General features: G+C 38.4%; 1 protein-coding gene across 1 annotated transcript in view; it reads right to left on the bottom strand.

The window, feature by feature from the left end:
- Positions 1-17567, bottom strand: part of nbn (nibrin) — a 58989-nt gene that overhangs the window by 19024 nt on the left and 22398 nt on the right. Inside the window, exons 8-12 of the mRNA XM_059978931.1 lie at positions 16710-16807; positions 15755-15890; positions 14246-14533; positions 13103-13553; positions 7895-8059 (exon numbers count right to left, since the gene is read on the bottom strand). Of these exons, the coding sequence (XP_059834914.1) occupies positions 7895-8059; positions 13103-13553; positions 14246-14533; positions 15755-15890; positions 16710-16807 (1138 nt within the window). The remainder of the gene's footprint in view (positions 1-7894; positions 8060-13102; positions 13554-14245; positions 14534-15754; positions 15891-16709; positions 16808-17567) is intronic.

Here is a 17567-nt window from a genome sequence, read left to right as displayed (position 1 = left end):
TCCATAAAGGCTAATTTGCATGTTGAGTCTGTAGTGAAGGCAGCAAATCCAATGTTAGTATTCATTTCAAGAGGAATAGAATATAAAAGCAAGGATATAATGTTCAGACTTTATAAAGCACTGGCGGTACTTAGAAAGGATGTGCTGAAACTAGAGAGGGTTCAAACAAGGCTCATGAAGATGATTCCAGGATTCAACGGCTTGCCGTACAAAGAGCACTTGATGGTTCTTTGCCTGTATTCACTAGAATTTTGAACAATGAGGGTTGACCTAATTGAAACCTGTCAATAGGAGAAAGGCCTGTGGAGAGGATGTGTACAGTGGGAGAGCCTAAGACCAGCTGACACAGCCTCAGAATAGAGGGGTGTCCTTTTAGAATGGAGATGAGAAGGAATCTCTTTAGCTAGAGTGGTGAATATGTGGAATTCTCTGCCACAGACAGCTGTGAAGGCCAACTCTTTAATGCAGAGGTTGACAGATCCTTGATTGGTCATACAATGAGATAAGGGGGTGGTGGGGAGGGGCAGGAGATAGGGGCTGAGAGGAAAGATGGATCAGCTATAATGGAATAGCAGAGCAGATTTGACTGGCCAAATGGCCTAATTCTGCTCTTATGTCTTATGGTCTAAATTAGAGTGGAAAAATCCCCACAGCTTGACAAGCTGTTTCCTCAGACCCTGTGGGAGGCTAGTGCAGAAATTGCAAGTATTTGGCATAAATATTTAAAAAAAACCTTAGCCTAGGGAAGGTTTTCTCAACCTGGGTTCCGTGAGAGGTCACTAGTGTTTCTGCGAGAGATTGTGATTAAAAAAAAATCTTTTGAACTTTGCGCAATGCGTGTTGTTAGTGCTGGCAGGCAGGAATCAGCAACCCTGTTCACAATCTTGTTTGAGTTCCTCAGCCCAGTATGGCAGTGAGCCGTAGGACCATATTTATTCTCAATTTTTGACGTAAGATAGGGAGGCAGTTGATAATTGGTGAGCGCTCTATTGTGCAGAGGGGAGAGAAGTAGGCTGATGATGTGCACTGTATTGCACGGATGGGAGGATGGCAGGCTGACGAGGAGCATGAAGTGCTTTTTCCAAGCATCGAATGGAATTGCCCAGCTTGGGCTGTGATGTCAGCCTCTACCTCCTGAATTATCTTCCTCAACTTCCTCTTAAGTGCCACCAACTTAGTTATGAGAATGAACAACTCTACCAGTGGAGCAGAAGATTGGAGGAAACTTTCATTCTAAAGAGGGAATTACACACTACTCAGCTGCTGGCCTGCCACTTTGCTGTTGTAAACATTGCAAAAGGCAGATTGTGTAAATAAGAAGTGAATTGTATTGTTTTTTTCAGTTTTTTCATTCAGTTATTAATTATGTCATTCTTTTTGTATTTTATTAACCCCTATTCCACTGTGCCTAGACTGCGGCAAACAATTTTAAAATGCAGCAATGAATCAGCAAAACTGAAAAGACACTTTAACTGCAAATCACCACCATATGACACACAGAAGTGCTGTTATTTTAAATAGCTATTGGAATCTCAAAACAAACAGTAAAGCTTTTTAACTAAAATCAGCTTACAACTTTTATTTAAACTGAATCTACCAAGCCTACCTTTAGAAAAATTAAATTCCATTTTGGCTTAAGCCAGTTGTTTAACAGAAATTTACAATGAGGCTTTAAAATTTATGATACAGAAAGAAAAATGTATTCCAAGAAAGGCAAGCTAAGCTTAACAACCTGTTTCTTTTCCCCCAAGAAAGGATGGCTAAAAAGTCACTCTATACTCAAAAGAGCATGGTCAATCATTTTTAAATTATTATATCTACAACTTACTGATCATGCTAATATACCGTGAGCTGTAGATATAATAACTTATATGCAGCAGTTCACTGAGACCTGAAAATTATTCCATGGCAAAAAAGCTGAGAAAGGCTGGCCTAGGGGACTGGAGGACAGATAATATTGTTTTGTTGTTTAAGGAAGGCTCCAAGAATAAGCCAGGAAATTATAGGCTGATGAGCTTGATGGGAAAGTTTCTGTTAGGATTTCTAAGGGATCGGATATTTCAGTATTTGGATACGCAGGGACCAATGAGAGCAGTGAACTTGGCTTCGTGTGTGGTAGGTCGTGTCTAACTAATCTTTTGAGAGTTTTTCCAGGAAGTTATGAGGAAAATTGATGAAGCCAAGGCAGATGTTGTCAACGTGGAATTTAGCAAGGGATTTGACAAGGTCCAGCATGGGAGGTTGGTCAAGAAGGCTCAGTTCCTGAGCAATCAAGGTGAGGTAGTCAATTTGATTATACTTCGGCTTCGCGGGAGAAGCAAGACTGGTAGTAGATTGTTACCTCTGTAACTGGAGCCCTGTGACTAGTGGTGTGCTGCAGGAATTGCTAATGTGTCAATTGTTGTTTGTCATCTACAGCATATCAACAAAATCTGGATGATAATGTGGTAAACTGGTTCAGCAGATTTGCAGATGACACCTAGATTTGAAGTGTAGTGGACAGCGAGGAAGACAAAGAAATCTCGTAGCAGGATCTTGACCAGCTGTGAAAATGAAAATGACAGGTAGGATTTAATGCAGGCAAGTGTGAGGGAGAACCAACCAGGGTAGGTCTTACAACATACAAAATGCTGGTGGAACACAACAGGCCAGGCAGCGTCCATAGGAAGAAGTACAGGCGATGTTTCGGAGCAGGACCCTTTGTCTCAGGGTAGGTCTTACACTGAGGAGTGTGGTGTAGAATGGAGGGATCTGGGAATATAGATCCATAATTCCTTGGAAGTAGCATTACAATAGAGAGGGTTTGGCATATTGGCCTTTATAAATCAATGTACTAAGTACAGGAAGTGGGATGAGTACAGGAATCGGAATTGGGAAATTGTATAAGATAAATTGTGAGGCCTAATTTGGAGTATTGTGTACAGGTTTGGTCACCCACCTACAGGACAGATGCAAGTAAGATTGAAAGAGTGTGGAGAAAAGTTATAAGGGTGTTGCCAGGCTTGAGATCCCAATTTATAGGGAAAGATTAGGACTTTATTTCTTGGAATGTAGAAGATAGAGGGAAGATTTGATAGTTTACAAAATTATGAGGGGTAAAGATAGGGTATTAACGCAAGCAGGTTTTTTCCCATGGAGATTGGATGAGACTACAGCTGGAAGTCATGTGTTAAAGGTAAAACATGAAGTGTTTAAGGGGAACACTTCTTTCTTCAGAGGGTGGTAAGTGTGTAACAAGCTGCCTGCGGAATTCGTGAATGTGGGTTTGATTTCAGTATTTTTGAGAAATTTGGATAGGTATATGGATGGGAGAGATTTGGAGAGCATGTTCCAGGTCGATGGGACTAGGCAGATAAATGTTTCAGCATAGACTAGATGCTGTAGTGATCTATGACTCTTGGTAACAAACATGTAAGTTATATTTAAACTCACACATAAAACATGCCCCATTAAATAACAACAGAAAAGCAATTATCATAGCTTGATATTGGCATCAAATGCAAAGAAACTATCTTAACCTTCTAAAACAGTTGGGACAAAATATTATTTTTTGTATTAATAACAGAAATTAATAATTGCAAAAGAAAAAAAGCAACAAAAAGCTCCTATCACTGGAGTGATAGGGCTGAGGAAGGGGAAAACTGAAATAAATCAAAGATAGCATCCAACAGAGACTATAGAAAGAACAGGCAGATGAGATTTAATCAAAGCCAGTGGCATGAGTTACAGGGCAATAGAGGTGTGGTGCAGTTAAAACAGAAAGCAACAAACACTGGACTGAGAATATTGTATTTGAATGCATGCAGCATAAGGAATAAAACGGCTGCCATTGGGAGCTGAACGTCCAAGGATATACGATATATTGGAAAGATAGGTTAGTTGGCAGAGGGGGTGGTGTGGCTCTGTGTATAATAAATAATATTAAATCATGGAAAGAGATAACAAAGGATGAGAAGGTGTAGAATCTCTATGGGTTGAGTTAAGAAATGGCAAGAGTAAAAGGACCCTAATGGCACTAGTACCTCCAGACAGCAGCCGGGATGTGGATTACAAATTACAGCAGGAGATAGAGAAGGCATGTCAGAAAGACAATATCATGATAATCACTGGGGATTTTAACATGAAAGTGGATTGGCAAAACCAGGTCAGTATTGGACCTCAAGAGAGAATTTGTAGAATGTCTCAGGGATGGTTTTTTAAGAACAGTGTGTTGCAGAGCCCACTAGGGGATCAGCTGTGCTCGATTGGGTGTTGTGCAATGATCCAGGGTGATAAGAGAGCGTAAGGTTAAGGAACCCTTAGGGAACAGTGATCACAATATGATCGAGTTCACATTGAAATTTGAGAGGGAAAAAATAAAATCCAATGTGTCAGTATTTCAGTGGAACAAAGGAAGTTACAATGGCATAAAAGGGGAATTGGCCAAAGTTGAATAGAAAGGGACATTTGCAGGAAGGACAGCAAAGCAGCAATGACTGGAGTTTCTGCAAAAAAATGAGGGAAGTACAAGACAGATACATTCCAAATAAGAAGAAAATTTTAAAGGGAAGAAGGTCACTACCGTGCAAAAGAGAGGGCAGACAAGGAAGCTAGTGGGAAGAAAGGATTGGAGAGCTTTTAAAAACTTACAGAAGGAAACTAAGAAAGTCATTTGGAAGGAAAAGATGAATTATACGAGGAAACTGGCAACTAATATAATAGAAGATACTAAAATATATAAAGGGTAAAAGAGAGTCGAGGGTAGATATAGGACCAATACAAAATGACGCTGGAGATATTGTAATGAGAGATGCAGAGGAAGTAAATGCATAGTTTGCATCAGTCTTCACAGTGGAAAACGTCTGCAGTATACCGGACTTTCAAGAGTGTCAGGGAAGTGAAGTTTGTGCAGTGAAAATCACGACTGAGAAGGTGCTCAGGAAGCTTAATGGTCTGAGGGTATTCTGGACCAGATGGAATGCACCCTCGGGTTCCAAAGGAAGTAGCTGGAGAAACTGTGGAGGAATTAACAATGATCTTTCAAGAATTCATAGATTCTGGCATTGTACCGGATGACTGGAAAATTGCAAATGTTACTCCGCTATTTAAGTAGGATGGTGGGAGGCAGCAGAAAGGAAACTGTAGATCTGTTAGCCTGACATCAGTGGTTGGGAAGTTGTTGGAATTGATTGTTAGGGATGAGATTACAGAGCACCTGGAGGCACATGACAAGATAGGCCAAAGCCAGCATGGTTTCCTGAAAGGAAAATCCTACCTAACCTACTGCAATTTTTTGAGGAAATTAGAAGCAGAGTAGACAAAGGAGTTACAATAGACATGATGTACATGGATTTTCAGAAGGCCTTTGACATGGTGCCGCAAATGAGGCTGCTTAGCAAGATAAGAGCCCATGGAATTACAGGGGAGTTACTAGCATGGATGGAGCATTGGCTGGTCCGCAGAAAATAAAGTAGGAATAAAGGGATCCTACCCTGGCTGGCAGCCAGTTACCAGTGGAGTTCCAAAGGGGTCAGCGTTGGGACCGTTGCTTTTCATGATGCATGTCAATGATTTGGACAACGGTGTTAACGGATTTGTGGCTAAATTTGCCGATGATACAAAGACAGGTGGAGGAGCAGGTAGTGTTGAGGAAACAGCCTGCAGAGATTTAGGTAGTTTAGGGGAATGGGTAAAGAAGTGGCAAATGAAATACAATGTTATAAAGTGTATGGTCATGTACTTTGGTGGAAGAAATAAACAAGCAGATTATTATTTAGGTGGGTAGAGAATTCAAAATGCAGAGATGCAAAGGGACTTGGGAGTCCTCGTGCAAGATACCCTAAAGGTTAACCTGCAGGTTGAGTCGGTTGTGAAGAAGGTGAATGCAATGTTGGCATTCATTTCTAGAGGTATAGAATATAAGAGCAGGGATGTGATGTTGAGGCTCTGTAAGGCACTTGTGAGACCACACTTGGAGTATTGTGTGCAGTTTTGGGCTCCTTATTTTAGAAAGGATATACCGACATTGGAGAGAGTTCAGAGAAGATTCATGAGAATGATTCCAGGAATGAAAGGGTTACCGTATGAGGAATGTCTGGCAGCTCTTATGCTGTATTCCCTGGAGTTCAGAATGAGGAGGAAACATTCCAAATGTTAAAAAACCTGAACAGATTAGATATGGTAAAGTTGTTTCCCATGTTAAGGGGTTCTAGAAGAGGGCAGGATTTCAGAATTGAAGGACATCCTTTTAGAACTGAAATGTGGAGAAATTACTTTTGCCAGAAGGTGGTAAATCTCTGTAATTTGTTGCCATGAGCAGCTGCGGAGGCCAAGTCATTGGGTGCATTTAAGGCAGAGATAGATAGGTTCTTGATTAGTCAGGGCATCAAAGAGTATGGGGTGAAAGCAGGGGACTGGGAATGACTGGAAGAATTGGATCAGCTCATGACTGAATGGCAGAGCAGACTCGATAGGCCGAATGGCTTACTTCTGCTCCTTTATCTTATGGTCTAAAAATGAAACTGTGCAGTAATAGAAATATAGTGCAAAACCCTTGGGCACATACGATCGAGTTCACAAGGGGTGCCCAAGACTTTTCCACAGTACTGTAGAGGAAACAGAAGATCGGAATTTTATTTGTTTATTTGAGACACTATTTGGGAAAGAGGACGTCCAACCCAGCCAATTACTGCCCTATCAGCCTGCTCTCAATCATCAGCAAAGTAATGGAAGGGGTCTTGGACTGCAGCAGTTTAAGAAGGCAGCTGATCACCACATTCTCAAGGACAACCAGGGATGGGCAATAAATGCTGGCTCAGTTTGCAATGCCCACATCCCATAAATGAATAAATTTAAAAAAGTTTTTAAAAAACCATGCTGCTTAATAGGATAGGAGACTTTTGGTGAACAACTTTTAATTGGCGTCAGTTGTGTGTATTTGCGTGACCATTAGAGAAGACACTGTGCATACAGCAAGCAGGTTTTAAATTGCATCAGTTGCATGTGCTTGTGTTCAAAAAGCAGTGATTTTTATCATTGATAGTTAGCAAGAAATAAGCAGTAAGACAATTTAAAACTGTATTGCACACCGCAGTTTCAAGTATTCAGGCTTGGAGATGCCAGAAATGGCCAGAAGTGAAAAGTAAAACAACATCACTAATTCAGCAAGTTAGGAACTTTGAAGAATGTGAAAGTATCAGTAATCATCTTAAATGTTACCATGAAAATAAAGACTTACAGGATGCAATCTCATCGAAAGCATTTTATGAAGGCAGTATATTATCTGCACTAGATACCCGCACTGATTTTGTCCAATTACAGTTAATCAAAAAAACACAGCCGTATACCCTGGATGAATTCTTTTGTCAGTAACTATTAGGAAATAATAGATTTATAGTGTTCTAATTTATTCTGTATTTCATTTAAATATATAATTTGTTACTCAACTATAGTCTGTCTTTTAGACCTTTTTAACTACAGGTAGCTTGCAGAGGGATCTGGACCAACTGGAAATATGGGCTGAAAAATGGCGGATGGAGTTTAATACAGACAAGTGTGAGGTATTGCACTTTGGAAGGGAAAAACAAGGTAGAAAATACAAGGTAAAAGGTAGGGCACTGAGGAATGCAGTAGAACAGAGGGATCTGGGAATACAGATAAAAAATTTCCTAAAAGTGGCGTCACAGGTAAAGAGAGTATTGTGTGCAGTTTTGGTCACCGAATTACAGGAAGGATATTAAGGTTGAAAGAGTGCAGAAAAAAAACCATTCAGCTACTTTTCAAATAAGATTTGACCCATTTCATATAATAGCATATAAATTTTTTAAAGTTTGCTGAATAATCATTAATTGTTTAGGTAATGTAATTCATAAACCTATTTACTATCTACAGTACAAATGAAAAAACAAATATTAACCTTTGTAAATTTTTTAAAGTTCTTCAGTTGGGTGTCATTGGCATTGTTTTTGGAGATAGGTTGAGTTGCTCTTCCAGGCTGAGTAACAACAAGTGACTTGAACACAGTTAACATAAGTTTGCTTGGAGTAGTATCATAATTTTCAGATTGCTGCAATTCCACATGCTATAAAACAAAGAAAATATCATCAAAGCAATTCTAGAATGATAAACATTAATTTGAAAATATAAGATCATTTGATAAGCAATGTCTTGTAGTTTAAATGACAGAAAGGAATTAATAAAGTTATTGAACTTTCATAGAAGTGATATAAAATTATGTAGGCTCATTTCCTTCTAAAATGTTTATACCGCTTTGAAGAGTTTTATCATGTACTTTGAACATCTAATTCTTTTTATTAATCCAGAAAAGCACCAACTGTGTTTTAGAAAATGACTTTTTTTCAAAAAAACAGCAACTACTTTTCAAAAAAGAATCTGATTTAATACCAGATGTACGAAATACACCCCCAATATGGGGCAAACATGAGGAAATCTGCAGATGCTGGAAATTCAAGCAACACACACAAAATGCTGGTGGAACGCAGCAGGCCAGGCAGCATCTATAGGAAGAAGCACTGTCGATGTTTTGGGTTGAGACTCTTCATCAGAGCGCTCTCCTCAGTAAGGGCCTCACGTCCTCCTGTGCCCATATCTCAGTGCGTTCCGTGTACACCATGACGCTGGACTCTTCTTCCGCCAGCTCCGTCTCCGAGCTTACTTCTTTGGCAAGGACTCTCCTAATCCCACCGATGACCCCTTCTCCCGTCTTCAATGCTCCTCCTCTTCTTGGAGGCCCCGCTCTGGTCTTCTGCCTGCTCTGTATCTCTTTATTGCTAACTGCTGAAGGGACATCAACTTTCTCGACTTCACCACACCTTGTTCCAATTCCAACCTCACTCCTTTAGAATGCTCTGCTCTGCCCTCACTCTGCACCAATCCCAATCTTACCATAAAACCCTCTGATTAGGGGTGGGGGTGGCACTGTAGTAGTCTGGCGTATTAATGTCCTGACGAAGGGTCTCAACCTGAAACATCGACTGTACGTCTTCCTATAGATGCTGCCTGGCCTGCTGCGTTCCACCAGCATTTTGCGTGTACTGCCCAATATGGGGATTTACCCTTTTATTCCATTAGAAAGAGCAGGTTCATAAAGGTAACCTGCTCATGTTGCTCGAGTGGACTCCAAAATGGATCCAACAGGACACTACAATCTTTCATAGATTCCTCAAATGGGGAGATCTGCTTCCATATTTTCTGGTAATAACCACATAATAATCAAGTCTTCTTTCTTCCAATTCCCTCTCAACCCCATTCTCATTCTTTATGCCCTGATTAATCAAAATCAGAATCAGGTTTATTATCATTGGCATATGACGTAAAATTTGTTAACTTAGCAGCAGCAGTTCAATGCAGTGTATAATCTAGCAGAGAAAGAGAGGAAAAAAATTAATAAAATAAAACATAATAAATAAAGAAGTAAATCAATTGCATATATTGAATAGATTTTAAAAAATGTGCAAAACAGAAATACTGTATATTTAAAAAAGTGAGGTAGTGTCCAAAGCTTCAATGTCCATTTAGAATCAAGAATCTATCGATCTCTGTCTTAAATACACATAAACACTTGGCCTTCACAGCAAATTCCACAGATTCACCACTATCTGGCTAAAGAAATTCTTCTTCATCTCTGTTCAACCCTGTATTTTGAGGCTGTGTACTCTGGTCTCTGATAACAACCCCATCAGAGGAAACATCCACGTTATTGATGCCTTTCAACACCAGATATGTTTCAATGAGATAACCCCTCCTTCTAAACGACTTATCTAGCTTCAGACCTTTCAGTTTCCCAAACACTGTCTTCTAGTAATGGCAACTTCATTCACTACTGCCCCCGGCACCTTTGAACTTCTGGCACGTTACTAGCGTCTTCCACAGTGAAGACTGATACTAAATATTTATTAAGTTTGCCTGCTATTTTTCTTGTCATTACTATCTCTCCAGTATTGTTTTCCCATTGGTTTGATATCTACTCTCACTTCACTTTTACACTGTATATCTGAAGAGATTTTTGGTATCCTCCTTAATATTATTGTCCATCTTACATTTGTATTCCATTTTTCCCTTCTTTATGAGCAGGCCTAGAGCCAAACACCCTTTATATGACAAACTGTTTAATCCTGGAAACATTTTCATGAACCTCCTTTGAACCTTCCCCTGTTTCAGCACATCCTAAGGGCCCCAAAACTGTACACAATACTCCAAGTGAGGACTCACCAGTGCTTTATAAACACTCAACACTAAATCCTTGCTTTTATATTCTAGTCTTCTTGAAATGAATGCTAACATTGCATTTGCCTTCATCACCACAGACTCAACCTGCAGATTAACCTGCACAAGGACTTCCAAATCCATTTGCACCTCAGATTTTTAAAATTTTCTCTTAACCCTTTCATTTCCTTTACTGAAGTACACGACGATACACTTCCCAACACTGCCTTCTATTTGCCACTTCTTTGCCCATTCTCCTAATCTGTCTCAGCCTTCTGTAGCCTCCCTATTTACTCAAAGCTACCTGCCCCTCTACCTATTTTTGTATCATCTGCAAACTTTGCAACAAAGCCATCAATTCCATCATTCAAATCACTGACATACAACATAATAAGAATTGGTCCCAACATAGACCCCTGTGGAACACCACTAGTCACCGGTAGTCAACCAGAAAAGGCTCCCTTTATTCTTACACTTTGCCTCCTGCCAATCACCCACTGATCACCACGCTAGAATCTTTCCTCTAATACCATGGGCTTGTAGTTTGTTAAGCAGCCTCATGTGTGGCTCCTTGTCAAAGGCCTTCTAAGAATCCAAGTACACAACATCCTCCTTTGTCTATCCTGCTTGTTACTTCTTCAAAGAATTCTAACAGATTTGCAAGTTCAGATCTTCCCTTGAGGTTTCCCATGCTGAATTTGGCCTATTTTGTCATGTACTTCCAAGTATCTCAAAAACATATCCTTAACAATTGACTCCAACACCTTCTCAACCAGAGGTCAGACTAACTACTCTATCATTTCCTATCTTCTACCTCTCTCCCTTCTTGAAGTGTGGAGTGATGTTTGTCATTTTCCAGTCTTCTGGAACCATTCCAGAATGTAGAGTTTCTTGAAAGCATTATTAATGCTTCCACAATCTCTTTAACCACCTCCTTCAGAACCCTGGGAATACCTGTATAAAAGAAAACAGTTCTCAGGACCATAACACTAACATAACCTGGGGACCGTTGTACTTCAGTTTGACGTTCATCTGCATCAGATTATCTTCATTCCTTTTACCTACTTAGGGCACTCTACATGACTACATGCTTAATTTTGGAATACTCTACTTGTGGTCTCCAATACTTGGACACGAAAAAGAAATAGAAAAAGTTTACTGGCTGTAAATATATGATTTTCTATATATTCTCAAACTCTGCTGTACAAACATATGCACTGAGGGCATAATTTTAATTATCATTGACTCTCAATATTAATGGAAAAAAACTGAACATTCATTTTCTGAACAGAGTTTAACACCTCTGATGCACTAAATCTTTTTCCATAATGGATAATAATGTAAAGTATGCAATACAATTTCTATACATCATGATAATCTATACTTGTACTAAAACACTGATGTATATGTGGCATCTACTTATTTGATTAAATCACTGGCTCCTAAGTTTAATTAATAGCTTTAATTATGTCCCAAACATTGCTTCAAAATTCCAAATACAAATTTTAAAAGCAAATCCAAATTCCCAAATGACAATCATATTAATAATTAAAACTGCAGCAACGTACATGAAATAGTCTGCAGTATATCTCAAAGTAGATTGTAATAATAATAAATACACATACTAAGTACTTTGAAAAATTCAGTGATAAAAATATTGAAAATTTCTTAGGCAACTGGAAGTTACGGTAGAATGAATAATTTCAACAGGGCTAGTAGAAACCTCATCTAATTGATCTTAACTTCCCTAAGATGAAAAGAGGAGGTTTACCAATTTGTGATGTTCCATTTTCTAACCATCGCTTGAAAACAGTTAACAGGTCAGGTAACCACAGTGGAAAGAGAATCAGAATTAATGGTTCAGGTCTGAGATCTTTCATCAAACTGTCTCTTTCTACAAATGCTGCTTGATGACCTGAGTTTTTCCAGCATGCTCTGTTTAATTCAGATTTACAGCATCAGCAGTTTTCACTTGTTAACAGTTGCTGCACAGTACCCACTGAACATAAACAGTTATTCATCCACTTATTTATTTGTTATTATTTTTTTCTTCTTCTTCTTCTGTATTATGTAAAGGTGTCCCCCGCTTTATTCCACTTTGCTGTTACGAAAGACTTAGATTAGTACCTGTTTTCGCTAACAGAAAGAAACAGAACAGGATTTTCACTTTTGTAAAAAAAGGCACCCGCTTTAAACTTCTGTTTACCCCAAGAAAGACTACCATGACCGTGAAGCCTTGCGTGGGCAGGTGTGTGCACATGTGTATGTGCCGATTTTTTTCTACAAATCAGCTTTGGCTAAATCTTCCCGATTCTGGTAAGTGAAACTACACTGTACATACATTATTTCTACTTTATATAGGCAGTGTATTTATCATATCATTCCTGCTTTTATTATATATTAGTGTTATTTTAGGTTTTATGGGCTATTTAGTATGATTTGGTAGGTTATTTTTTGGGTGTGGCAATACTCAAAAATTGTTCCCATATAAATTTATGGTAATTGTTTCTTCGCTTTACACCATTTCGGCTTACGAAAGGTTTCATAGGAATGCTCTACTTTCAGATAGCGGGGAAAACTTGTATTGCATTGAACTGCTGCCGCTGCTAAGTTAACAAGTTTCACAACACGTACCAGTGATAATAAATCTGATTCTGACGATGAAAAACTAAAAGGTACATCTAATAAAAGAAAAACTACAGAGTACAATATTTTAATTATTGTGTAGGAGGTTTAGTGGTAATTTCTTAAACATAATGGCAAGAGTTGGATTTAAGAAGCTGTAATTTTATTTTGCAAAGGAAGGAAACAGCTATTAGGTTTATATCATCTTTCTATTAAAATGATTATTCTATATGCACACATGTAAAACCATTAATTTAAACAAAGCATTACTCACAGTTATTTTAACAGTTATTTTCTCCGACACGGGCACATCTTTCACATCTGTCATATGCTCTTCCTTTATACTGTAAGGAAAAACATCAAGTTCTACCTTTCTCCTTTTACTCTCTCCCAGTGGCTGATTTCTGGAAAATATGTCATCTTCCAGGTTTTCTTCAAGTTTTCTTTTTTCTGTTTTATACTCACACAAAAGTTCATTTTTCTGTGGGACATCATCTCCTGTTACTTTTGCTTCATTAAATGGTCCAGAATTCCCTTTTGAACACTTGGCATAGGATTCTGTTTTGAGGTTTTCAGAAAAATACTTGGTCTGTGTGCTCTGATTTCTGCTGTCAGAATCTTTTGTTTCCATTGTGGAATCAATGTGTGGAGGATGATCATCGAGTAGTTCTGGGCCCTCTGTTCTTGCAAATTTAGCCTGAGATAATCCAGTTTCCTCTCTTTCCCTGTATTTTTTTTAATATGTGCATATAAAAGAATTCAAGTTAAAATCTCCTTTCATTTCCATTCCAGCCTTTTAATTCTGCTAAAGATAGGGATTGAAAGATCCACAGTAAGTACTACTTAGTGTATTTTAGTTTAAGGGATCATCAGAATGCAATTCTCAATCGCCATCTAATCTGAGTTTACAAGTAATGAAATGAAATATAGGATCATCAAACTGAGTATGTTTACCTGTTTTTAATATGTAGACAAAACAATTTAAAAACAATGGGAATGGAAATAAAATTGAAATAGCATTAAACTAACCGAAGAAGGGAAAACCACTGTTTCACTCGCTATACCCAGTTCCACTTTCACACACCTCAACCCCTACCCCGGCAACTATTATTATCCTGTTTCTTTCCTCTCCTCCACCCATTCTATCTGCATATCACCTACATACTACAATCAAAGGGCAAACTCCACCCCCGTCACTATTTTCACCCTTCCCTCCCCAATCTGCCAGCTCTAGCAACATCCCTTATCCTCACTGGCTATCTCTCTTTTCAGTGCAAGTGAAGGGTCTCAACCCAAAGCATCTTCTGTTCATTTCCCCTCCAGAAATGCGGCCTGACACACACAGTTCCTCCAGCAGTTTATTTTTTTTTAAACTGAAAGTTTCATTAGTTATCCTTCTTATAATCTGATGTTTCACCTTTTTCTTTCCAATGGTTGAAAGTAGTTGTGGATAAGATGGGATTGTTTTCGTGAAGAGTTGTTGCCTTTCCTTTCAGCGTGCTTATGTTTTGTTGCTGTGGATGGTTTTTTGTCATCAGTCGTCAATATTTGACTCTTTTCTTCATTCGAATGGTTTTTTTCCGTAGAATTTAATAGCCTCTTGCTGAATGTTTCCTCCACTGCAGACATACTCTGTGTTGCCACTTTATTACCCACTTCCATTTCTGGCGTTTCTTCTATCACTTGTGCACGACTTCTGATTGATCTGTAAAATTTAACAACATTTCATATAGCTAATTATCAAACTATTTTACATCATTTCTTTAAAATGTATAGAATCTTTGATATACAGTGGTCCCTTGGAAGTTTATAAAGACAAGGAAATCTACAGAAGCTAGAAATCCAAAGCAATGCACACAAAATGCTGGAGGAATTCAGCAGGTCAAGCTGCATCTATGGAAATGAAAAGATAGTCGACGTTTCCGGCCTAGACCCGGTAACAGTAAATTTAAGAGGCATCAGACAGAAACATGTGTGAGCAAGGCACAGAGGAATATGAAATTTATACAGATAAGTGGATTAGTAGAGACATGACAGTTAGTATAGACACAGTGCAAAGGACTTGTTTCATGCTGTACAACTATATCACTGCCTTTACTAATAACAGAGGCAAAATACACAAATAGCAAGACAACTGCTCCATCTACTGTCTGACTTTCAGTTACAAAGTATAACATAAATATTGGTAATGCTTGTCATGTCAGACTGCATCTGTGGAGGAGAAATAAAAGAAAATGCTTCAGATCAATGGTGAAAAACACTGGCCTGAAATACTAACTCCACAGAAAATAACATAAAGGTCTGCAGATGAGGGAAATATGAAATAGAAACAAAAAGTTCTGGTAACACTCAGCAGATAAGGCAGCTTCTAAAATAGATACATTTAACATTCAGGCTTGGGATGCCTCTTCAGAACTAAATTGAGAATTTAATACTGTGCTTCTAAGAACACTACCGGAAAAAAATCACTAATAGAACCACTGATTAGCCAATGACAGCTAATCCATATCAGTACTGATTAAAGGTCCTGGCCCAAAACATCGACAGTTTATTCTTCTCCATTGATGCTGCTGATCTGCGGAGTTTCTCCAGCATTGTGTATTACTCTGGATTTCACAGCATCTGCAGATTCTCTTGCATTAATGTTTCCTTCTTAACAAATGTACAATCAACATATTTTCAATATTTGCCCTCATATTCTTTCAGAATACTAAATAGATTAATATCAAGCATACATGAACCAATGAAGGTAGCTTGTAAAACTTTCAAGACTACATTCGCTAATGTTTGTAACAGCCTACTAAATCTATGTTGCTTATTTTCCGTAACTTCAATATGCTTTCTATGGTTTTGGGCACTACTGACTTTGTCACAAATTTTAAGAGATCCAGTCAATTAGCTACAGTGGCTGAAAAATTGTACTTGCCTTGTACTTTGATCCTGCGTTGGTTGAGTATCTGGAACACATGCAATAGTTTGTGAAAACTCCGGAGCTGTCACGTCAGCCATACACACACTTTGAGAGAGTGTAGGCCCTGGAATCATTGTTTGTGAACTGGTTTCTATAAAGGAAAGAACATTGCCCATAAAGAAATAAAATTTACTTCCTCTATCCAACAAAATGAAAAATTATAATGATTCATGAAAACAGCTTTTTTTTTTAAACTCCTGACAAAGGAAAGCAGATAAATACATCCTTTCCAGCATATCCCATGAGTATACTCAGTGATTCATTATACAGTGAAGATGAAAATAAAATAAAAATTAAAGGAAACATCCTTTGTGCATTGTTAGATTATGTTTTAACTAAACCCTACATCTTTATGAACTTGTGTCCTTATAAGATTATTAAGGGACTGGACACACTGGAGGCAGGAAGCATGTTCCCTCTGGATGCATTCAAGAGAGAGTTAGATAGAGCTCTTATAGATAGCGGGGTCAAGGGATATGGGGAGAGGGCAGGAACGGGGTACTGATTGTGTATCATCAGCCATGATCACAGTGAATGGCGGTGCTGGCTAGAAGGGCCAATTGGCCTACTCCTGCACCTACTGTCTATTGTCTTATAAGACCATAAGACTTACAAGTGCACATGACTAATGCTAGTTAGAAACTGTTCGGCAAGGCTGCTGTCCTAATTAAGTAGAATCACACCCCAAATTAACGAAGGGAGTCCCAGCTATTGTCTCTGTTAACTTTACTTCTTTAAGAGCTGTTCCAAATAAGCAGCTGCCCCGATTAACCAGAATCTAGTGTATTTGCATTTATTGTAATAGAAAGCGTTATGTTAGAAAATACGGCAACCTTGTATTTTTGTCTTTCTAGACACCTCTGTCTTTTTCAGCCATACTTTGAACCAAAATCATATGAACTAAACTTACCAGAAATAGGCTTTTTGTATGGGTTACAGTAACTATCTGTTGAATTGTAGATAACAGCTAAACCAATTTCTGCCTCGGGTATGGCACGCAATCCATTCCTACAAACAGAAAACATTCTGGTTTAAATACGTACCATCAAAAGGTAACCCAACCATGAACAAAAAACACATTGAAGCAACAAGCTCTAAAGAAATCCACCCTTGTGTGCTGAGCAGATATTAGTAGTTTTAAAAGTGCCAATATTAGAAAATTATTTGAAGCTGTTGACAGTAATATTTACCTATTTACTCTAGTCCAACCTTTGTGATCGTTTATAAAGAATAGCCCAGATTTGCATATCTGTTAACAAATCTGCTAGATATAAACTGAATAAATAGAATTTAGTTACTTAGATGGGAGTAGGAGTAGAGCATTACTGGCTTTCAAAGTTTTTGGTTGCTTGGAGTACAGGGCTTCACTGCTGGAATCTGGTTTGCTTCATGCCAGCAAGAAGGACTCTTTGCATCCAAATCAGGCAAGTACAGGCATAATCAAAATCAAATTTGTTATCACTGACATAGGTCGTGAAAATTTGTTATTTTGCAGGAATATAATGCAAGACATCATAGTCATTCTAAATTACAAAAATATATTAATAAAAACAAAAAAAATGAGGTAATATAATGGGTTCATGGACTATGCAGAACTCTATCGGGGGGCGGGGGAGGGAGAGAAGCTATTCCTAAAATGTTGACTGTGGGTCTTCAGGCTCCTGTACCTCTACCCGATGGTAGTGATATAAAGAGGTAAGCAAGACCTGAACCAGCAAATTTACTTAATTTCACTATGTAAACTCATGTTATTTAAGCTCATGTCCCT

This window comes from Hypanus sabinus, chromosome 1 (genome assembly GCF_030144855.1).
Source record: "Hypanus sabinus isolate sHypSab1 chromosome 1, sHypSab1.hap1, whole genome shotgun sequence".
In the NCBI taxonomy this organism is placed as follows: Eukaryota; Metazoa; Chordata; class Chondrichthyes; order Myliobatiformes; family Dasyatidae; genus Hypanus; species Hypanus sabinus.
This window is presented reverse-complemented; position numbering and strand designations above follow the sequence as displayed.